This window comes from Echiichthys vipera (assembly GCF_963691815.1).
Source record: "Echiichthys vipera genome assembly, chromosome: 7".
In the NCBI taxonomy this organism is placed as follows: Eukaryota; Metazoa; Chordata; class Actinopteri; order Perciformes; family Trachinidae; genus Echiichthys; species Echiichthys vipera.
In genome coordinates this window covers 33,689,499-33,705,776 of record NC_139832.1, presented here as the reverse complement: position 1 = coordinate 33,705,776, position 16,278 = coordinate 33,689,499, and the positions used below count along the sequence as shown (strand labels likewise).

Genomic DNA, 16,278 nt, shown 5'->3' with positions numbered 1-16,278 from the left:
AAGAGTGGGACCAACAAAAAGAGCCTTACATCTCTACACCTCTGCCTGACTGTCCATTGAAAAGAATAGCTCTTGACCTCTGTGAGCACAACAAAAACAACTACCTAGTAAAATCAGATTATTACTCATGGTTCCTCGAGGGGCTGCACCTATCATCCATTACAATTTGCACAGGGACTCAGAGACTTAAAGCAACCATTGCAAGGTTTGGGATCTCGGATGAGGGGGTGAGTGACAATGGTCCTCAATTCTCCAGCGCAGAATTCCAGGAGCTGGCACGACAGCTTGATTCCAAGCACATCATGTCTAGTCCCCACCATCCTTAAGGAAATGGTCATGTGGGGAGAGCAGTACAGACTGCCAAGGGAATCCTCCGACAAGAAGACCCAGTAATAGCCCTCATGTGCTACAGATCAGCTCTCTGTGCCACCACAGGAGTCAGTCCAGCAGAACTATTAATGGTGAGAAAGTTCAGAATAACACTCCCCACATTAGAGAAGAATCTTCGACCTAAATGGCCCTACAGAAAGACAGAAAGATGCTGGTGAGAAGGCAAAACAAGCTTTCTACTATAATCGCAGACGCATGGAGCCAGACCTCCTCCACCACTACGACCTGGAGACACAGTCCTCACCAAGTTAGAATAGGAAAAGGCCTGGGTGATACCAGCAGTCGTTTCAAAAGAGTGTGTGACTCCAAAGTCATACATCATCAACATACCACAAGGAGCAGTGTAACGATGGAAACACCGCAATCTACAGGCAGATCGGTCTTCACAACCTGCCCAAGACACCCTATTTTTAGGGTTAGAGTACGGGAGTGATTTTCTAGCCAGCAACTGTTATCACTCCAGAAACTTTATCTTCTAGTCTGAAGGAAATCACAAGTCTCACACACACCCCTGCACGGACATCAGGACAGTATCGAACCAGAGCTAGACAACTGTGAAGACCAGTCAACAGGTTACTTCCATGTAAACGGAAGTCTACTCTCTGTGTACCCCCACTGCACCGACCTGCTGGGACCTGCTCCGGGTTCATTTCAGCAGTCATGTGTGGAAACGAAACTGAAATTTTTTGTCTACATTATTTAATGTCACACTGTGCAATGGTAAACAGTAAGTTGTATCCATGGAGACTCTTGGAGCACTTTAGATGTGACTAGCTGACGGAGGCAGATTTTGCGGTTTCTTGGGGACAGAGGTATTTTTTTATCCCACCGGTAGTGTGGATGGGAATTTCTTTTTTAACCGGGGGCCATAAAAGTTTGGTTTCAAAAATACCCGTGTTTGTGCGGACTAGGCCTGCATCTCTAGGAAGAAAAATTTGCCACTGAGGAGCTTTTTGACCACGTATGATTTATTTGCTAGCCCTTAGTTTCTCTGTGTGGTGTGTGTGTGTGTGTGTGTGTGTGTGTGTGTGTGTGTGTGTGTGTGTGGGTGTATGTATGTGTGTGTGTGTGTGTCTACTGTACCGGAAGTGCTGAGCCTGGCCATGTGTGTGTTGTCCAGCTTGGTGTAGTTGAGTTTGTTGGAGTGGATCAGGATCAGATTGGTTTCTTTCACACACTCAAACTCCACAGTGGATTGGCCTGATGAATGTGTGGAAATAGCATTGAAGAGGACATATTATGCAGAATACACTTTTTAAGGCGTCCTGTTTCTAGAGACCCCAAAAGTGTAAAAAAGACCACCCTTAATCTTTTTCTCCTGTTCCATCAGACTTAGCTTAGAATTAGCATCTTGTGGTTGTATTCCTGTGTCAACTAGCCAAGTTGCAGTTTACATAAGGCTGTCCAGACTTACATAATATATGCTGTGAAGACTGAAGGAATTTATTAAAAGACATTAAGTTTATTTTTTAAGTGAAAAGTGGATGTTGCGCACACATGTTCAACCTGGCAGCACATAAGAATTCTACAGCACAGTTTCCAAATGAGTGTCATCAATTCAGTATCTGACCAAATGTCTACTGTACAGTTCCAGTAGACATTTTGGCCCAATTTGTAGAATTCCTCTCAAGATATTTTTGCAATATCACGTTCACATAAAAGGAGGTCACAGTGCCCCCCCCCCCCCCCCCCCCCCCAAAAAAAAAAGAAAATAACACTATTGATCACCTGTAAAGATGTAGAGGCCAGTGCTTGGGTCACGGCTGAGATGAGGCCACAGGGTGATGTTGTAGTAGTCAGGGACAAGAGCAGTCGAGAGACGATAGCTTTGAGGAATAAACACCAAGATCATTGAACTAAACAAAATTAACATTGTAATCCACTGTCATCATTGTTATTGAGGTTGAGATTGTCATATTATAGGGATGGGTGTGAATGATCGATTTCTTGAGTAGTCATTGTTTCAAATTAACTGGATTGGTAAACAATGGCACTCAAGTTTTTTTGTGTGCGAGAGTGCAGCACTTTTGCTTTAGCGCTTGACTTGATTTTTTGGAACCAGCACTTTGCCTCACCATCAAGAGAAGTTGATCGGTAAGGTCAACAAGTCTAAATGGCAATTTCACAAGTTCAACATGTATGGCAGGATGGCCAGAAAGAAGCCTCTCCTGAAAAAATGTCACATTGAGTCGCATAAAAAAAACATTGAAGATTCTGGTGCCATGTGGCAAAAGGTTATATGGTCAGATAAGACTAAAATTAAACTTTTTAGGTTGAACTCCAAGCGCTATGTTTGGCAGAAATCAAACACAGCACACCACCCAAAACACGCCATAGCTACAGTGAAGTATGGTGGTGGCAGCATTATGTTGTGGGCTTGTTTCTCTTTAGCACAGACTGGGCAATTGGTCAGGATTGAAGGGTAAATGGATGCTGCCAAGTCCACCCAAGTTCTTGAGGAAAACCTGCAGCCCTCTGTTAGACACTTGAAAATGGGCAGGTGGTTCACCTTCCAGCATGACAACATCCCAAAACACACGGCCATAAAAACAACACAGTGGCTAAAGGACAGGAAGGTGAATGTCCTAGACTGGCCTAGTTAGAGCCCTGACCTGAATCCAACAGAACATCTGTGGATGGACCTGAAGAGTGCATTCCATCACCGCTCACCACATAATTTGACTGAACTCCAACAGTTCTGCAGGAAGAATGTGGAGATAATTCCCAATCTAGGTGCACAAAGCTGGTAGAGACAAATCCAAACAAACTGATGGCGGCAATTAAAGCAAAAGGTGCCTCCATAAAGTATTAAATATGGGGACTCACTTTCATCACTTTCAATCACCTTTACAACCCTGCTATTCTAGTTTTTCATGTTTTATTCATTTTAAGAAATTAAAAAAAAAAAAAAAAAAAAAAACTTTCACTTGAATGTTGTAAGGCAAAATGTATAAATCACACTGGAAAAATATATATTTTTTTATCACTTCAGGCTGTAAAACAAAAAAGTCACTGTAGTGGCCTCTTTGACAAACAGATAAAGATAATAAAGAAAACAATTATAAAGACAGCATCCAACATTCAAGCCACAAGGTGACACCAAAAGACCTGCCCAAGCGAGTGCTCTTGCTCAGGAGGTGAAGGGTCAGAGAACAGAGGTCAGAATACCATAGCAATGCTAAGTTTAGCAGCCATAGCAACGAGCAATGGTTAGGAATGGTGTTTTTTATGTATCAGGCCTTAAAATGAAATTCCGGTGTAAAATCATCCCAGGGTCTTTTTAAGCAAATTCACTCATCAAATAAGCCATTCAGCCAGTGTTTGAACTATTAATTTAGATTTTTTACGACACTTTGGTTAATGTGTCAGTACTCTTCTCATGCTACTGCAGAGGTTTGGTGTTATTAGGAGCGTTTTAATGCATCCAACTTGACGTCCCAAGCTTATCCGTGTTATCCAAGACAGGCTGTCATCGACTTCTGGTGATTCTCCGGAAAATCTATGTTAATAGTTCTTACACGTAAAAAATTGTAGCAATAGCTTATTTGATGACCCACTTTGCCTAAAAATACCCTGGGATGATTTTACACCGGAATTTCAATTTAAATAGGTTTAATGATGCTGTGAAAACAGCCTGTTTTAACATGGGGGTCAATGAGAAACTGCGCTATTGTGCAAACTGCTCCTAGTGGACACTCGTAGAACTGCAGTTTTTGAAACTTCCTTATTGGATCCACCAGAGGGGTGTGCTACGAAGCTGGATCAGTGAGTTAGCAAGGTATGTTGCGCTTAAAGCCTGGGTCAGCTGTGACACGAAAGTTGCTCTCTTTTAGCGTTGCTGTATCACCATGGTAACGTATGCTTTTAACCAAACCTGGTCGGGAGGAGATTTTCAGCTCAGACTTAGAGTTAAGTGATGTAGACATTCGTGTTAGATCGGCTACTTAAAGTTAAGAGCAGCTTCCTAGACTTCTTTTATGAGAGACAGGTTCTCATCAGAGGGTATTCACTATTTGATCGTCCTTGTTGGACCTTATGTGACCAATGTTACACAAAGAAGCGGTGCACTACTTCTTAGTATTCACATGCAGTTAGTGATGCCGAAAATCTGAGAAAAAATACGGTGGGCTGTTCTAACAGCATGGTTGTAGCTGCGCTCAATTCATTTCTCAATATGTTCTTAAAGTTTCAGAGCTTTTCGCCCACTCAAAATGTCACGGAAGGATTTTATAGTGTTCCAGGCAAAAGAAAAACTCCCAGCTCTGTGAGACACTGTTAGATTATGGGCAGCGCGTCATTCTTGTAATAATGTGAGCAGGGTTCGTCTCTCATGCAATATGCATTGATGTATATTTTTACATGGAAAACTTATTCACTAAAGGTTATGGAATTAAGGCCTGTGTGGTGTTTTACACATTTCTTTTCCCTAAAATATATAACAAAGCAGGTTGGAAGTTTTTGCATTTTTAAATCGTCATCACTCTATTGGGATTCATGGCGATCAATTCTGCATTTGGCATAGTGATTTTTAGACAATATGCAGAATATTTTCGCTTAGGAATTTACACGATCAGTTATTTTTTTGCCAACATGCCTCCTTAGCCTTATTATGTGCAAATGTGTTGTACCTAGCTGTTATTATACTCTTGATTTGCTCATAGGAGTTCATTATAATGATCTGCTCCTCTTGAGTGAAATATGCGGCCCTTGATCTATCCAAAGGGTGAGTCAAATGAGGCGATACATGCCCTTTTTATGAGAATGCGCATTGAACTAAAACGGAAACCATGGCTTGACAAATTAACTCTAAAGTGAGCTTTGTGATACTGTTTAACTCTGATTGTGAGTTTCGTATTTGTTGATCCAGGTTATCCAAAGCAACCCTGGGTATGTTCAGCGCACTTCGTAGTACACTCCCAGGAAGTTAGTGATTGGGATCTGGGCCAAACTAAAAACACTAAGTACACCTCAAATACCTTTTTCTCAAAAATGGTTTCTATCAATGTAGTTAGTTTTATCACACTGATGTTTTCTCAAATGTTTGTTTTTGTATATTTGGTTTTAATTAGATCTTTGAGGCTATAAAAACATGATAAAACACCACGATTGACATATGCGATCGACTTACGATTGGTCGGTCAGATTGACTTGATTCTACAACCCGATCACTACTACACCGTACTATTATTAAGATTAAGATTATGACCCTTGGCATGCCTGATCAGGCAGAGATGCAGCAGTAACATTGTGGATATCAAGCAGAAACAAATCTTCTTGAGCAGAATGGAATAGAGAAGCTCTTCCGAATGGAAGTTCAGCTTCAAAGCCAGATGGTTCTCTGGACAAGACCAAAGTTATCTGCATTTGCTTATCATGTGAACTTTGTTAACACCGGACGTCCAGTCTCAAATACTACTTGCTGAATAAACATACAGCTGATGCAGAGAGTCCTCGTCCCCCTCGCCAAAGACGGACCAAGCTGGATAGTTTAATGCATGAACAGCTTTAGCTAAGTGGGTGGCTACAGTTTGCAGGCCGATTGACAGCGTTATGGACAAGAAACTGTTGTACAGTGTGTCTGTTGTTGTGTTGCATGAGGTCAATGGTTTTGTGTTGAGCTGCCTAAAAAAAGGGATTCCCCCTCCACTCTAAAAGGTGTTTTTCTTTTGTTCCTGTACTCTTAAATGTCTGACACTTGACTACAGTGTATCTCATCACATTTTGTCAGTACAGAGTTGTTTTCACAATCCTCTCCTGAAGGAGATGTCTTTGCACAAATCTGATCTCCGACATTCAAACGTATTCTTGCATGTTTAGTTGGTACATCTCTAATCCATAAACCAATCAATGTCTAATGTGCAAAACGCTATTTGACAACTTCAACACACCGGCAAAGAAATCTGAAACTTCCACAGCAGAGTGGACTGTCAGTGCAGGGAGCAAACACACCGTCATAGCTGTCAGCCACTGACAGTTACAAGCTAACAAACAACAGAAACTCATAAACAGATGCTAACTACACTTAGCATTCTGATAGGCTGCTAGGGGCCACCATTCAAGTGACAACCGACTCCTCATCTGAGTCTGGGTCTGACTGACACCTGGTCTAGGACGAACACACTGTAACGTTAGCTCCATGAGCAGGCAGCTCAGGCTCCGTGTTCGTCGTGAGCCACTTGAGTTCACATATTAATTAAGTACGTCAGCATCTAGGTAACAGTTTGTTTTGGGTTGATCTCAAACAACTGCTTATCTTGATCTCATAACTGATGTAGAAAACACTGCCCTTATACTGTATGTCGACATCAAAGAAGGGCCTCCTCCCAGATAAGAAGACCAGAGACTCACACTTGAATATGTTCTTAAAGAAAACTATTATTGGAAGTATAAACTGTTATAATGTGCATTATATTCATCTGTAAAGAAATAAGTGTTGTTTGGAATGACTCTGGTCATTCTATGATCAAGATTGCCAAAGTTACAGAAATGTGGTGATATTAAACCTGATCATGTAAGTATTGACATTAAGAAATCAAGGATTATCTTTTAAGGTTGTCCCAGTCTGTATGCATGTATCATTCAATCATACTGTATATTATAAATGAGGATTTTATTTTAACACATTATTAAATATATTTAGACTACTATCACAGAATGATTATTTTAACATATGAATATGCTATTATTTGATGTTATTGTATCACTGACAACATTTCCCACAAAATTATTAACTAAGAGAAAGCTAACATTATGTGTTACTGTGTTCTTTTACTGTTTAATTCATACATTTTGTCTGATGTGCTTTATGCCTATGCACCCCATCCTCTTCTTTTGGAACAAAGAAAAAGGGAGTTTCTCCAACTTTGAGTGGGAAAATTAATGCATCTCATTACCCAGGCCACAACTTAGAACTGGACTTGAATATAGCAAACCCAAGATGACCCGCAGATTTCCAGAGATTTCCTCAGACTTCTCACTTCTTCCTTCTTATCTTTCATTTAGGCTTGTCTATTTTACAGTCTTTTTTTTGTAATGTCTATCTAGTTTATTTTTGTCCTTATTTTTATAAGTATCTTTATGCTTGACTTTGTTTCAACGAAGTTCAGTGTTTTATTTGATTAATAACCTTTTATTAATCAGTCAAACATCATTTTAAGCTAGTGCACATATTTTTGAGAACAAGCTTATTTTTATTACAGCCAGAGAAATCAAGCTTTAGTCAACAGCGTGATGTTACTCTTTTGAAGTTTATATCAAAATCCAGAAAGACTCTTTTTGGCTTAAAGCTGAAGATTTAGGGTTCACAAACAAAGTGACCCTTGATGCTTAATATCTCTTGTCACGGTGAAGCGTCCCCTATCGCGTGCCGCCCTGTTGGACAGGCCGTCCACTCCTTGGCCTCTAACGAATCCACTTCTAATTATTACAGGTGAATAGGTTTTCATCGGGCTTAGTCCAAATTACCTGTCTATACGGTGGTGGTGCCCCCCCCCCTTTAACAAGGAATAATGAATAAGCCTAATAAATACTTAATAAGTTGATTAATTAATTTATTATATCATGTGTGTTCTTCTCCTTCACTGAACACAATTATCAAGGTGTGCAACGACAACAACACAAATGTTACCTTTAAACCAGGAGGACTTTGCAATGGCAAAAATACACATAAAATAAATGTGTGGAAAAATGTCCAAATTACTGAGCATTACTCTTCATTGTTATATGGATCCATGTGTTTGTTTGTACTTTAACTTTTAAAAAACTTTACGTAACTTTCAGAAAATGTTGTGTTATGCATTATCATCTTTCAAAAACACAGAAATGTCAAACTTTTTCAGAACCAACGTCTTACCTGTCCCAAGGGGCTATGACGGGATCTCCTTCTGTCAGGGCAATAGTCCACAACGTGACAATGGTTGCCATGGAGGCCAGGGCTATGACCACGGACGGAACGCACAGCCTGCTGACTCTACAACTTTTGCCCATGGCCTAACAAACAGCACAGAAGTCCCACAAATAGATCTCAACTTAATCAGGAAAGCTGTTTACTTAAATCACTTCTTCACCTTTTAGTGGCACTTAAATTACTGATATTATGCAAATGGTCAAAGGTCTGACACAAAACTAAGAACATCTGGTTCACTGAGTCTAAGACTACATGCAGAATGACAAACAGAAGTGAACGCCAGCATTTAACTGCTATTAACCCATTACCCCACCCTTACTCTCCCGCCCTCAATTGAGTCCTCTCACCATTACACATCAATAGATGATTTATTAGGACTGAACAGCTCTCATGGGAAGGTTGGAAGTGGAAACTGTTGATAACCATCTGCTCAAACGTGAGTGATAAGAGTGATGAATTATCTACAATAAGGTTTTATTGGATGTTCATGTATCAGTCATAAAAAACTGCATGCTTGCTGAGAATTCACACATGTATGACGTGAATCTTTTGTAATTTTTTTCTAACCATAAATTTCCCCTCGTAAGATTCATTGTAAATTTAAGGTCAAACCTACTACTGTATATGGCTGGACCACATATGATCAGTGTGCTAAATTGTGTGCAAATTATGAATTCCTGGATATTAAATGTTCATCTGCAATTTTCTGTAGCGATCCCAGTAATAATTATTCATAAAGTGTACTGGAGTAGCATATCACAGTCAAAAAATATGTATGTTTAAATGCAGTTGCAAGAACAATACTTTGCACTCATATGTGAAGATTTGGGATTTGAAAGTGAACTTAAAATGAAGCAAATAACACTCAGTAATAGCAAAGTCTAGTATATTATAGCATTTATACAAACTGAAAGGAATGTGCATGAAAAACTGTAAAGTTGAAATTAATTTCAAATTTCTACAGCATATTTTTTAACTAACATTTAGATTGTCCTTAACTTAAAGTTCAAGTGGGTTTTAATGACGTTAAACAAAAGTCAACTTTGCCATACCAATTGAGCAATACAAAAACAAATAATAAAATAAATGCACAAACATAAGAGTTTAACATTTTCTTTTTCAAATATGTACACATAATTACAAAACTTGGAATATTAACTTAACAACATGGCAATATGTATGTGTGTGTAACGACGGGCCGTTGTTACCTGTCGGGAGCTGTCATCTTAATAATTGTATAACATTGCATTAACATTGTTTATGAGTTTGCTCTAGGCCCTTTTCAGAGAAAGAGCTGCAGGGTTTGTGGGGACACTAGCCACACCACACTTATACATTGCAGAAAATAGAAGTTTTGCCTTTTATGCTACTCCCCTGGCCATTTTAAGTGAGACTGCAACAGACAGAACCAGAGACAGGAGGGCCCGAATAGCTCTAGCCAGAGTCAGCCTCAGGGAAACTAAGACACACAAGTCATGGTTCAAGGGTCAGCAGAGCCTTCAGTTATTCTACACGTAGGTTGGAGTGAATGACAAGGTCGGATTGAAGGCCATGATTGATTCAGGATCCATGGCATGCACCCTGAATGAAGGTGCTGAAGGGTTGCTTAGAGAAGCCGGTGCTCCTGTGGGAGAACCGCAGTCAGCTGACAAAATTGTGTTGGTTGGCTGTGGAGGCAAGCAGACCCACCTAAAATTTGTGTATGATACAGGCAAGGCAGGGCAAACAGCAGCCTAACACCAGACAAGCTGGGTCCTGCACACATCAGTGCTTGTAGCTGCTAGCGGCTACGGCGGCAACACATACACACCACCCCGGCCCAACGTGTCAACCTGCAGGACGCACACGGCGCATACACACAACCCAGGCCTGACGCGTCAACCTGTTTGACGCACACAGCACATACACACCACCCAGGCCCGAGGCGTCAACCTGTAGGATGTACACGGCACATACACACCACCCCGGTCCGATGCGTCAACCTGCAGGACGCACACGGCACATACACATGCTTGGACACTACGGCGTGGCGGAGCTGCGAGCCGGCCGCACTCGCTTCGGCAGAGGAAAGAGAGAAACTAAACAATCGGGGGGGGGGGGGGGGAAGTATATGAACCACCCTGCATTAGCAGGTGAGGACACGGCTGCACTACAGGTGCCGTAAATGCTGTAAAATAAACAGACTGAGGGACACCAGATAACTAAAATGCATACAGAATATAAACCATTTGGTTACACAAGCATTTGCTCACTGACTATGAACACATGTCATGTACCACCAGATGGATGGGTAATGAGTTCCAGACAAGATCGGCTCTGTGAAATTGCCCTGTGCGTATTACTTCCCCAGCAAGAACATCTGGTGTGGGGCAAACTCTCCAGCAAAACCCCTGTGTCCCATGGCAGCACAATTATTGTGGAGCATGGCACTTCCAAGTCCAGGTCAAGAGATGTTCTGGTCGGGCAGGTTATCAGAAAAAACAGCGGGTCAACAAATCCACTCCCACAACAGCCGACCTTAAGGCCAGACTCCTGGAGCTGGGGCTGGATGACCTCAACATTGACTTGTGTCACACAAGCATCCAGACTAAAGCAAAGCTTGTCGAGCTTGTGTAGCAGTATGAAGACATCTTCTCCAGGCACTTGCTTGACTGTGGTGAAGCTAAGGAGTTCGTTTCCCGGATCCATTTGACAGATGACCGGCCATTTCGCATGCTGTATTGGAGAGTGCCCCCGGCCCAATATCAACAGCTGCGGCAGGCTCTGACAGACATGGCGGAAAAGGGCATCATCCGTAAATCCATCAGTGAATATTCATCTCCCCTCGTCATGGTCTGGAAGAAGGATGGAGGGCTACGGATCTGCACGGATTTCAGGTGGCTTAATGCACTAACACTGAAGGATGGTCACCCCCTTCCTCACCAAGCAGATTGCCTGGCAGCCCTTGGAGGCAATGCCTTCTTTAGCACCATGGACTTGACCTACGGGTTTTACGACATCCCCATGTGCGAACAGGACAGGAAGTACACAGCCTTTACAACACCTACTGGCTTGTATGAACACAACAGGATGCCCCAAGGACTCTGCAACAGTCCAGCTTCGTTTATGCGAATAATGTTGAACATCTTTGGTGAGCTCAACTTCACAAGTGTGCTTTGCTCCCTAGACAACCCTCTTATGTTCGCCCCCGCTGAAGAAGTTGCTCTTACAAGGCTCCAGGGCATCTTTCAAAAGTTGAGAGACAACAATCTCAAGCTAAGTCCAAAGAATTGTAATCTGATGCAGGGGACAGCCAAGTTTCTTGGACATGTAATTGACCAGAATGGTGTGGAGCCTGCATAAGTGAGCATGACTTCAGAAATGTGGGCCAGAAGAGGAGAGGGCGGTCTGGCAAGCCTGGAGGGAGCGCTGGCCTGTTCAGGAAGCTGAAAGGTCATGATTTGAGCCCTGCTTGTGAGGAGGCTTTTTATAAGCTCAAGGAGGAGCACGACAACTATGCGGTGTTGGCTCACCCTGATTTTTCAAGACCTTTCATTCTGTCTGTGGATGCATCTCTGGATGGACTAGGCGCTGTTTAGTCTGAGGTGCCTGCTGGAGAAAAAAAGGTACGCCCCATAGCTTTTGCTAGCAAGACCCTTAGCAAATTACAACAGGGATATCCTGTCAATCGCCTGGAGTTCATGGCCATGAAGTGGAGCATCACAGAGAAATTCAGTCATTGGTTGAAAGAACATGACTTCACAGTGTGGACAGATAACAAACCGCTCACCCACATCTTGTCCAAGGCCAAGCTTGATGCTTATGAACAGAGGTGGGTGGCCAAGTTATCGTCTTTAACTTTGATTTGAAATACATCCCCGGTCCGAAAAATATTTTAGCCGATGCTCTCAGTCGTGACCCTTTCACTGCTTCCATTAGTGGACTTCTCATCCAAGAGCCTTATGACAGTTTGGTGCATGAAGCAGATGGTGCAGAGGCTGACAAGGTGCAAGATGTTTTCAGAGCTGGCATCCAACACCTTCAAGTTATCAAGCAACATGAACCCACCTTGGTAACGGCGGGTTCCTGCAGCTTATCTGAAATCAAGGCTGCTTTATTGTGTCATCATGATTGGGAAAATCACGTAGAGATAAGAGCCCCACGTCTTGTTCGTCATGACCAACAGCTGCAACTTGCTGGTCAGGACACCTTGCCTTCACTTACCTTACACAAGCTTGAGAACCATCAGCTTCAAGACCCAACCATCTCCAATGTTTTGCCCTTTACAGTTCAAAAAAGACGCCCGTCCCGACGAGAGAGGCATGGTATGGGGGCAAAATCACTGGCTCAGCTGAAACATTAGGACAAACTCAAGGTTCAAGGTGGCATTATGTACGGGGAGACAAGAGACCCTGTGAGCAAAATAAAAAGGCTTCAGTTGGTGTTGACAGCAGGCTTGTGGAAGAGTGTATTGGAGGGAGTTCAGGACTTGGCGGGTCACCAAGGGCATGCCAGAACTCTTCACTTAGCAAGGCAACGGTTCTTATGGCCAAATATGGAGAGGGATGTGAAGAATTATGTGCATTGTTGCGAGAGGTGTGTGCTAGCTAAGACTCCCCAGCCCTCAGCCAGAGCCCCATCGGAGAGTATAAAAACCAGCAGCCCCATGGAGCTCGTCTGCATCGACTTTTGGAGGTCAAGAACAATAGCTCTTTGGACGTGTTCGTGGGGACTGATCACTTCACGAGGATGGCCCACGCTTTTCCCTGTCGTAACCAGACTGCCAAGCAGATTGCTAAACAGCTGTGGGACCAGGTTTTCTGTTTCTATGGGTTACCTGAACATATTCACTCAGACCAAGGCCCCAGCTTTGAAAGTGAACTGGTGTCCAAGCTGTTGCAGTTGTCGGGTGTTGCCAAGTCATATACTGCTGTTTACCACCCAATGGGCAATGGTGGCACGGAGCAGTTTAACAGAACCCTCTGCAACATGTCTAGACAACTGGTTATGCGCCTTTCCATTTAATGTTTGGACGTGTCCCGAGGCTCCCAGTTGACATTGTGTTCAAATCTGTGACAGATTTCAGCAGCTACTCCAAGACTCTTCTGTCATATCTTGCTGAGGCTGCTAAAATTGCTCAGCCAACCAAAGAGCAGGAACAACAAGCTCATCGGTATAACAGGAAAATGAAAGGAGTTGCTCTTCACATTGGAGATCGGTTGCTGTTCACCAATACGGGAGAGCGTGGCAAGAAAAAGATGGCAGATAAATGGGAACCTGCTGTGTACACAGTGGTTGAGATAAACCCCAAGACCCATATATACAAGATCAGCTATGTTTCAGGCCACTGCAAGGTTGTGCACAGAAATCTACTGTTGGATGTGACTTTTCTCCCTGTTCAAGATACACTGGTGAGTCAGTCTCTGGAACTCCTCTGGTGCTGATCGCTGCAGTGGCCATGATGGGGCAGATGAGCTTAATTAAATTCAATTCAATTTTATTTATAGTGTCAAATCATAACAAAAGTTATCTCAGGACACTTTACAGAGTAGGTAAAGACCACACTCTATGACTTATTTATGATTTACATAGACCCAACAATTCCTCCGTAGAGTACGGTGGCAACGAAAACCTTCCCTATAACAGGCAGGAACGTCGGACAGACCCAGCTCTGTGGAGGACGGCCATCTGTCTTGACCGGTTGGGGAGGAAGAAAAGGAGAGAGAAACATAGAAAAGACGCACAGATGGACAGAGAGGGACAGACAGACACACTTCCAGAGATGCAAGCAACCAAAGCGTAACAGTAACTATAATAATATCTATAGTGATGTGAATAGGACTTATATGTTATGGCAGTTAATACAGCAGAATAGTGAATCAAGCACAGCTAAGGTGCTAGATTATGAAAATGATAGTAATTATGGTGGCAAACATGATCAATGATGAGTAGTGGCAATAGCAGCTACGATACAGCGAGACATACCACTGATGGTGTTTTTATAGCTACAAATGTTATAATTTATAAACTAATGATAGTTTATATGAGTAACAGTGATCATAGCAGCAGGAAGCATCATGCAGGACCACGGCAGCAGGCACCACCACAATCAGCAGAGACTTGTGAGACCACAAAGCACAAACAACTCCTGGGAAGAAGCTGAATTAGTCACATGCATTGATGAGACATCAATAATACAGACAGAGAGGAGAGAAGCTCAGAGTATCAGGAAAGGTATTATCCCCCAGCAGACTAGGCCTTTAGCAGCATCATTAAGCAGAACAAAATAATTTACAGAATAACCCTAGCTGTAAGCTTTATCGAAAAGGAAAGTTTCAAGTTTACTCTTAAATATGGGGACAGTGTCTGCCTCCTGAATAACACTTGAGAGTTTGTTCCACAGGAGAGGAGCTTGGTAGCTGAAGGCTCTGCCTAACATTCTACTTTTGGAGACTGTAGGAACGACAAGTAGCCCTGCATTCTCAAAGCGCAGCGATCTAGTCTGGTAATACGGTACTATGATCTCTTTAAAATACGACGGAGCCTGACCAATAATAGCTTTGTAGGTAAGGAAAAGGATTTTAAATTAAATTCTAGATTTTACAAGTAGCCAGTGCAAAGAAGCTAAAACAGGAGAAATATGTTATCTTCGATTTGTTTTAGTCAGTACACGAGCTGCAGCATTTTGGACCAACTGGAGACTCTTAACAGAATTATTGGAGCAGCCTGATAATAAGGAGTTGCAGTAGTCCAGCCTAGCAGTAACAAATGCATGGACTAGTTTTTCTGCATCTTTCTGAGACACTATCAAACTAACTTACGGAAAAAAAAACGTGCGTACGACCATTTCCTGGCAAACTTCGGCATTAATCAATTTGGACGTGAGCGGGAACTACGATCAAATCTCACGTCTGGTCCGAGGTTGTGTACGCAAATTTGAGCCGGTGGATTTGCGGTTCAGCATAGCAAAATCTGGCTGAAAATAATTAACAAACCTCAGCTGTCATTAAGCATAAGCAGTCACATATTAAGAACAGATCAAAACGGATTCTTAAAACGAATTTAAAAAATAAAAATTGTGGTTGGAGCAATTGATTGTACTCATGCGCGTCTGAAGGCACCATCCGTGAATGATTACGCATTCATCAATCGCAAAAACTACCACTCGATAAATGTACAGGTAATTTGTGATGCCAAGCTATCGCTTTTAAACGTGGTGGCCAGGTGGCCAAATTTCAGCCTGTGTATTTGCGGTGCAGCACAGCAAAATCTGATTATTTTATATTTCAAAACAGCTCGGCTCCAGCCCCCCGCGACCCCGACAGGGACCAACGGTTGAAGATGAATTAATGAATTAATGTGGCGCGCCGTTGCAGCAAGACGCACTGCAGAGCCAAAGTCATCTCCTCGGTTAGTGGCTACCCTCGATAAATTGCATTAAATCAAACAAGGTATCAGATGATTAACATCTTGGTATGGTTCTTCTAGGTGACAAAGGTATCCTCTTACAGAATACCTAATAACCCCGCTGGCAAACCCCGCTACAGAGCAAGAGCGCCGGTTTTGTGCCATATTCAGCACCCCTGCTGTGAAATGCACCCCCTTGCATTATAGGTGATATTCTGGATCAGAAGGCTGTTGTTTCGACCTATAGGAGTAGTTTATATACAGGTAACCCACAACGGTCAGAACATTGGTTACTTACAGTCGTTAAACTATTTTGAAGAGTTTAAACTCACAAACTTGGGTAACAGCGAACACAAAACAACACCTTTTGTATGTTCTGTGGAAATATACTGCAGCCATAATTACAAAATGAAATAAATGGATCTTTTGATCAAGTTGAATGTATTTGACTTAGCATTTCCTAAATATAATCCCAGTTTTTCTTGCAATTAATAGGTTCAAAAGTGTGTGCTTTTACTTGGGTTACCTGTATATAAGCTACTCCTATAGGTCGAAACAACAGCCTTCTGATCCAGAATATCACCTTAAATGCGAGG

At 42.4% G+C, this 16,278-nt stretch overlaps 1 protein-coding gene across 1 annotated transcript in view; it reads right to left on the bottom strand.

Moving 5' to 3' along the window:
* Positions 1–8,376, bottom strand: part of LOC310949499 (aminopeptidase N-like) — a gene marked incomplete at both ends in the record, with an annotated part of 104,918 nt that extends 96,542 nt beyond the window's left edge. The window contains 3 exons of the mRNA XM_083916972.1: positions 1,474–1,590; positions 2,119–2,216; positions 8,243–8,376. Coding sequence (XP_083773098.1) covers positions 1,474–1,590; positions 2,119–2,216; positions 8,243–8,376 — 349 coding nt within the window. The remainder of the gene's footprint in view (positions 1–1,473; positions 1,591–2,118; positions 2,217–8,242) is intronic.
* Between the last annotated feature and the right edge of the window lie 7,902 nt (positions 8,377–16,278).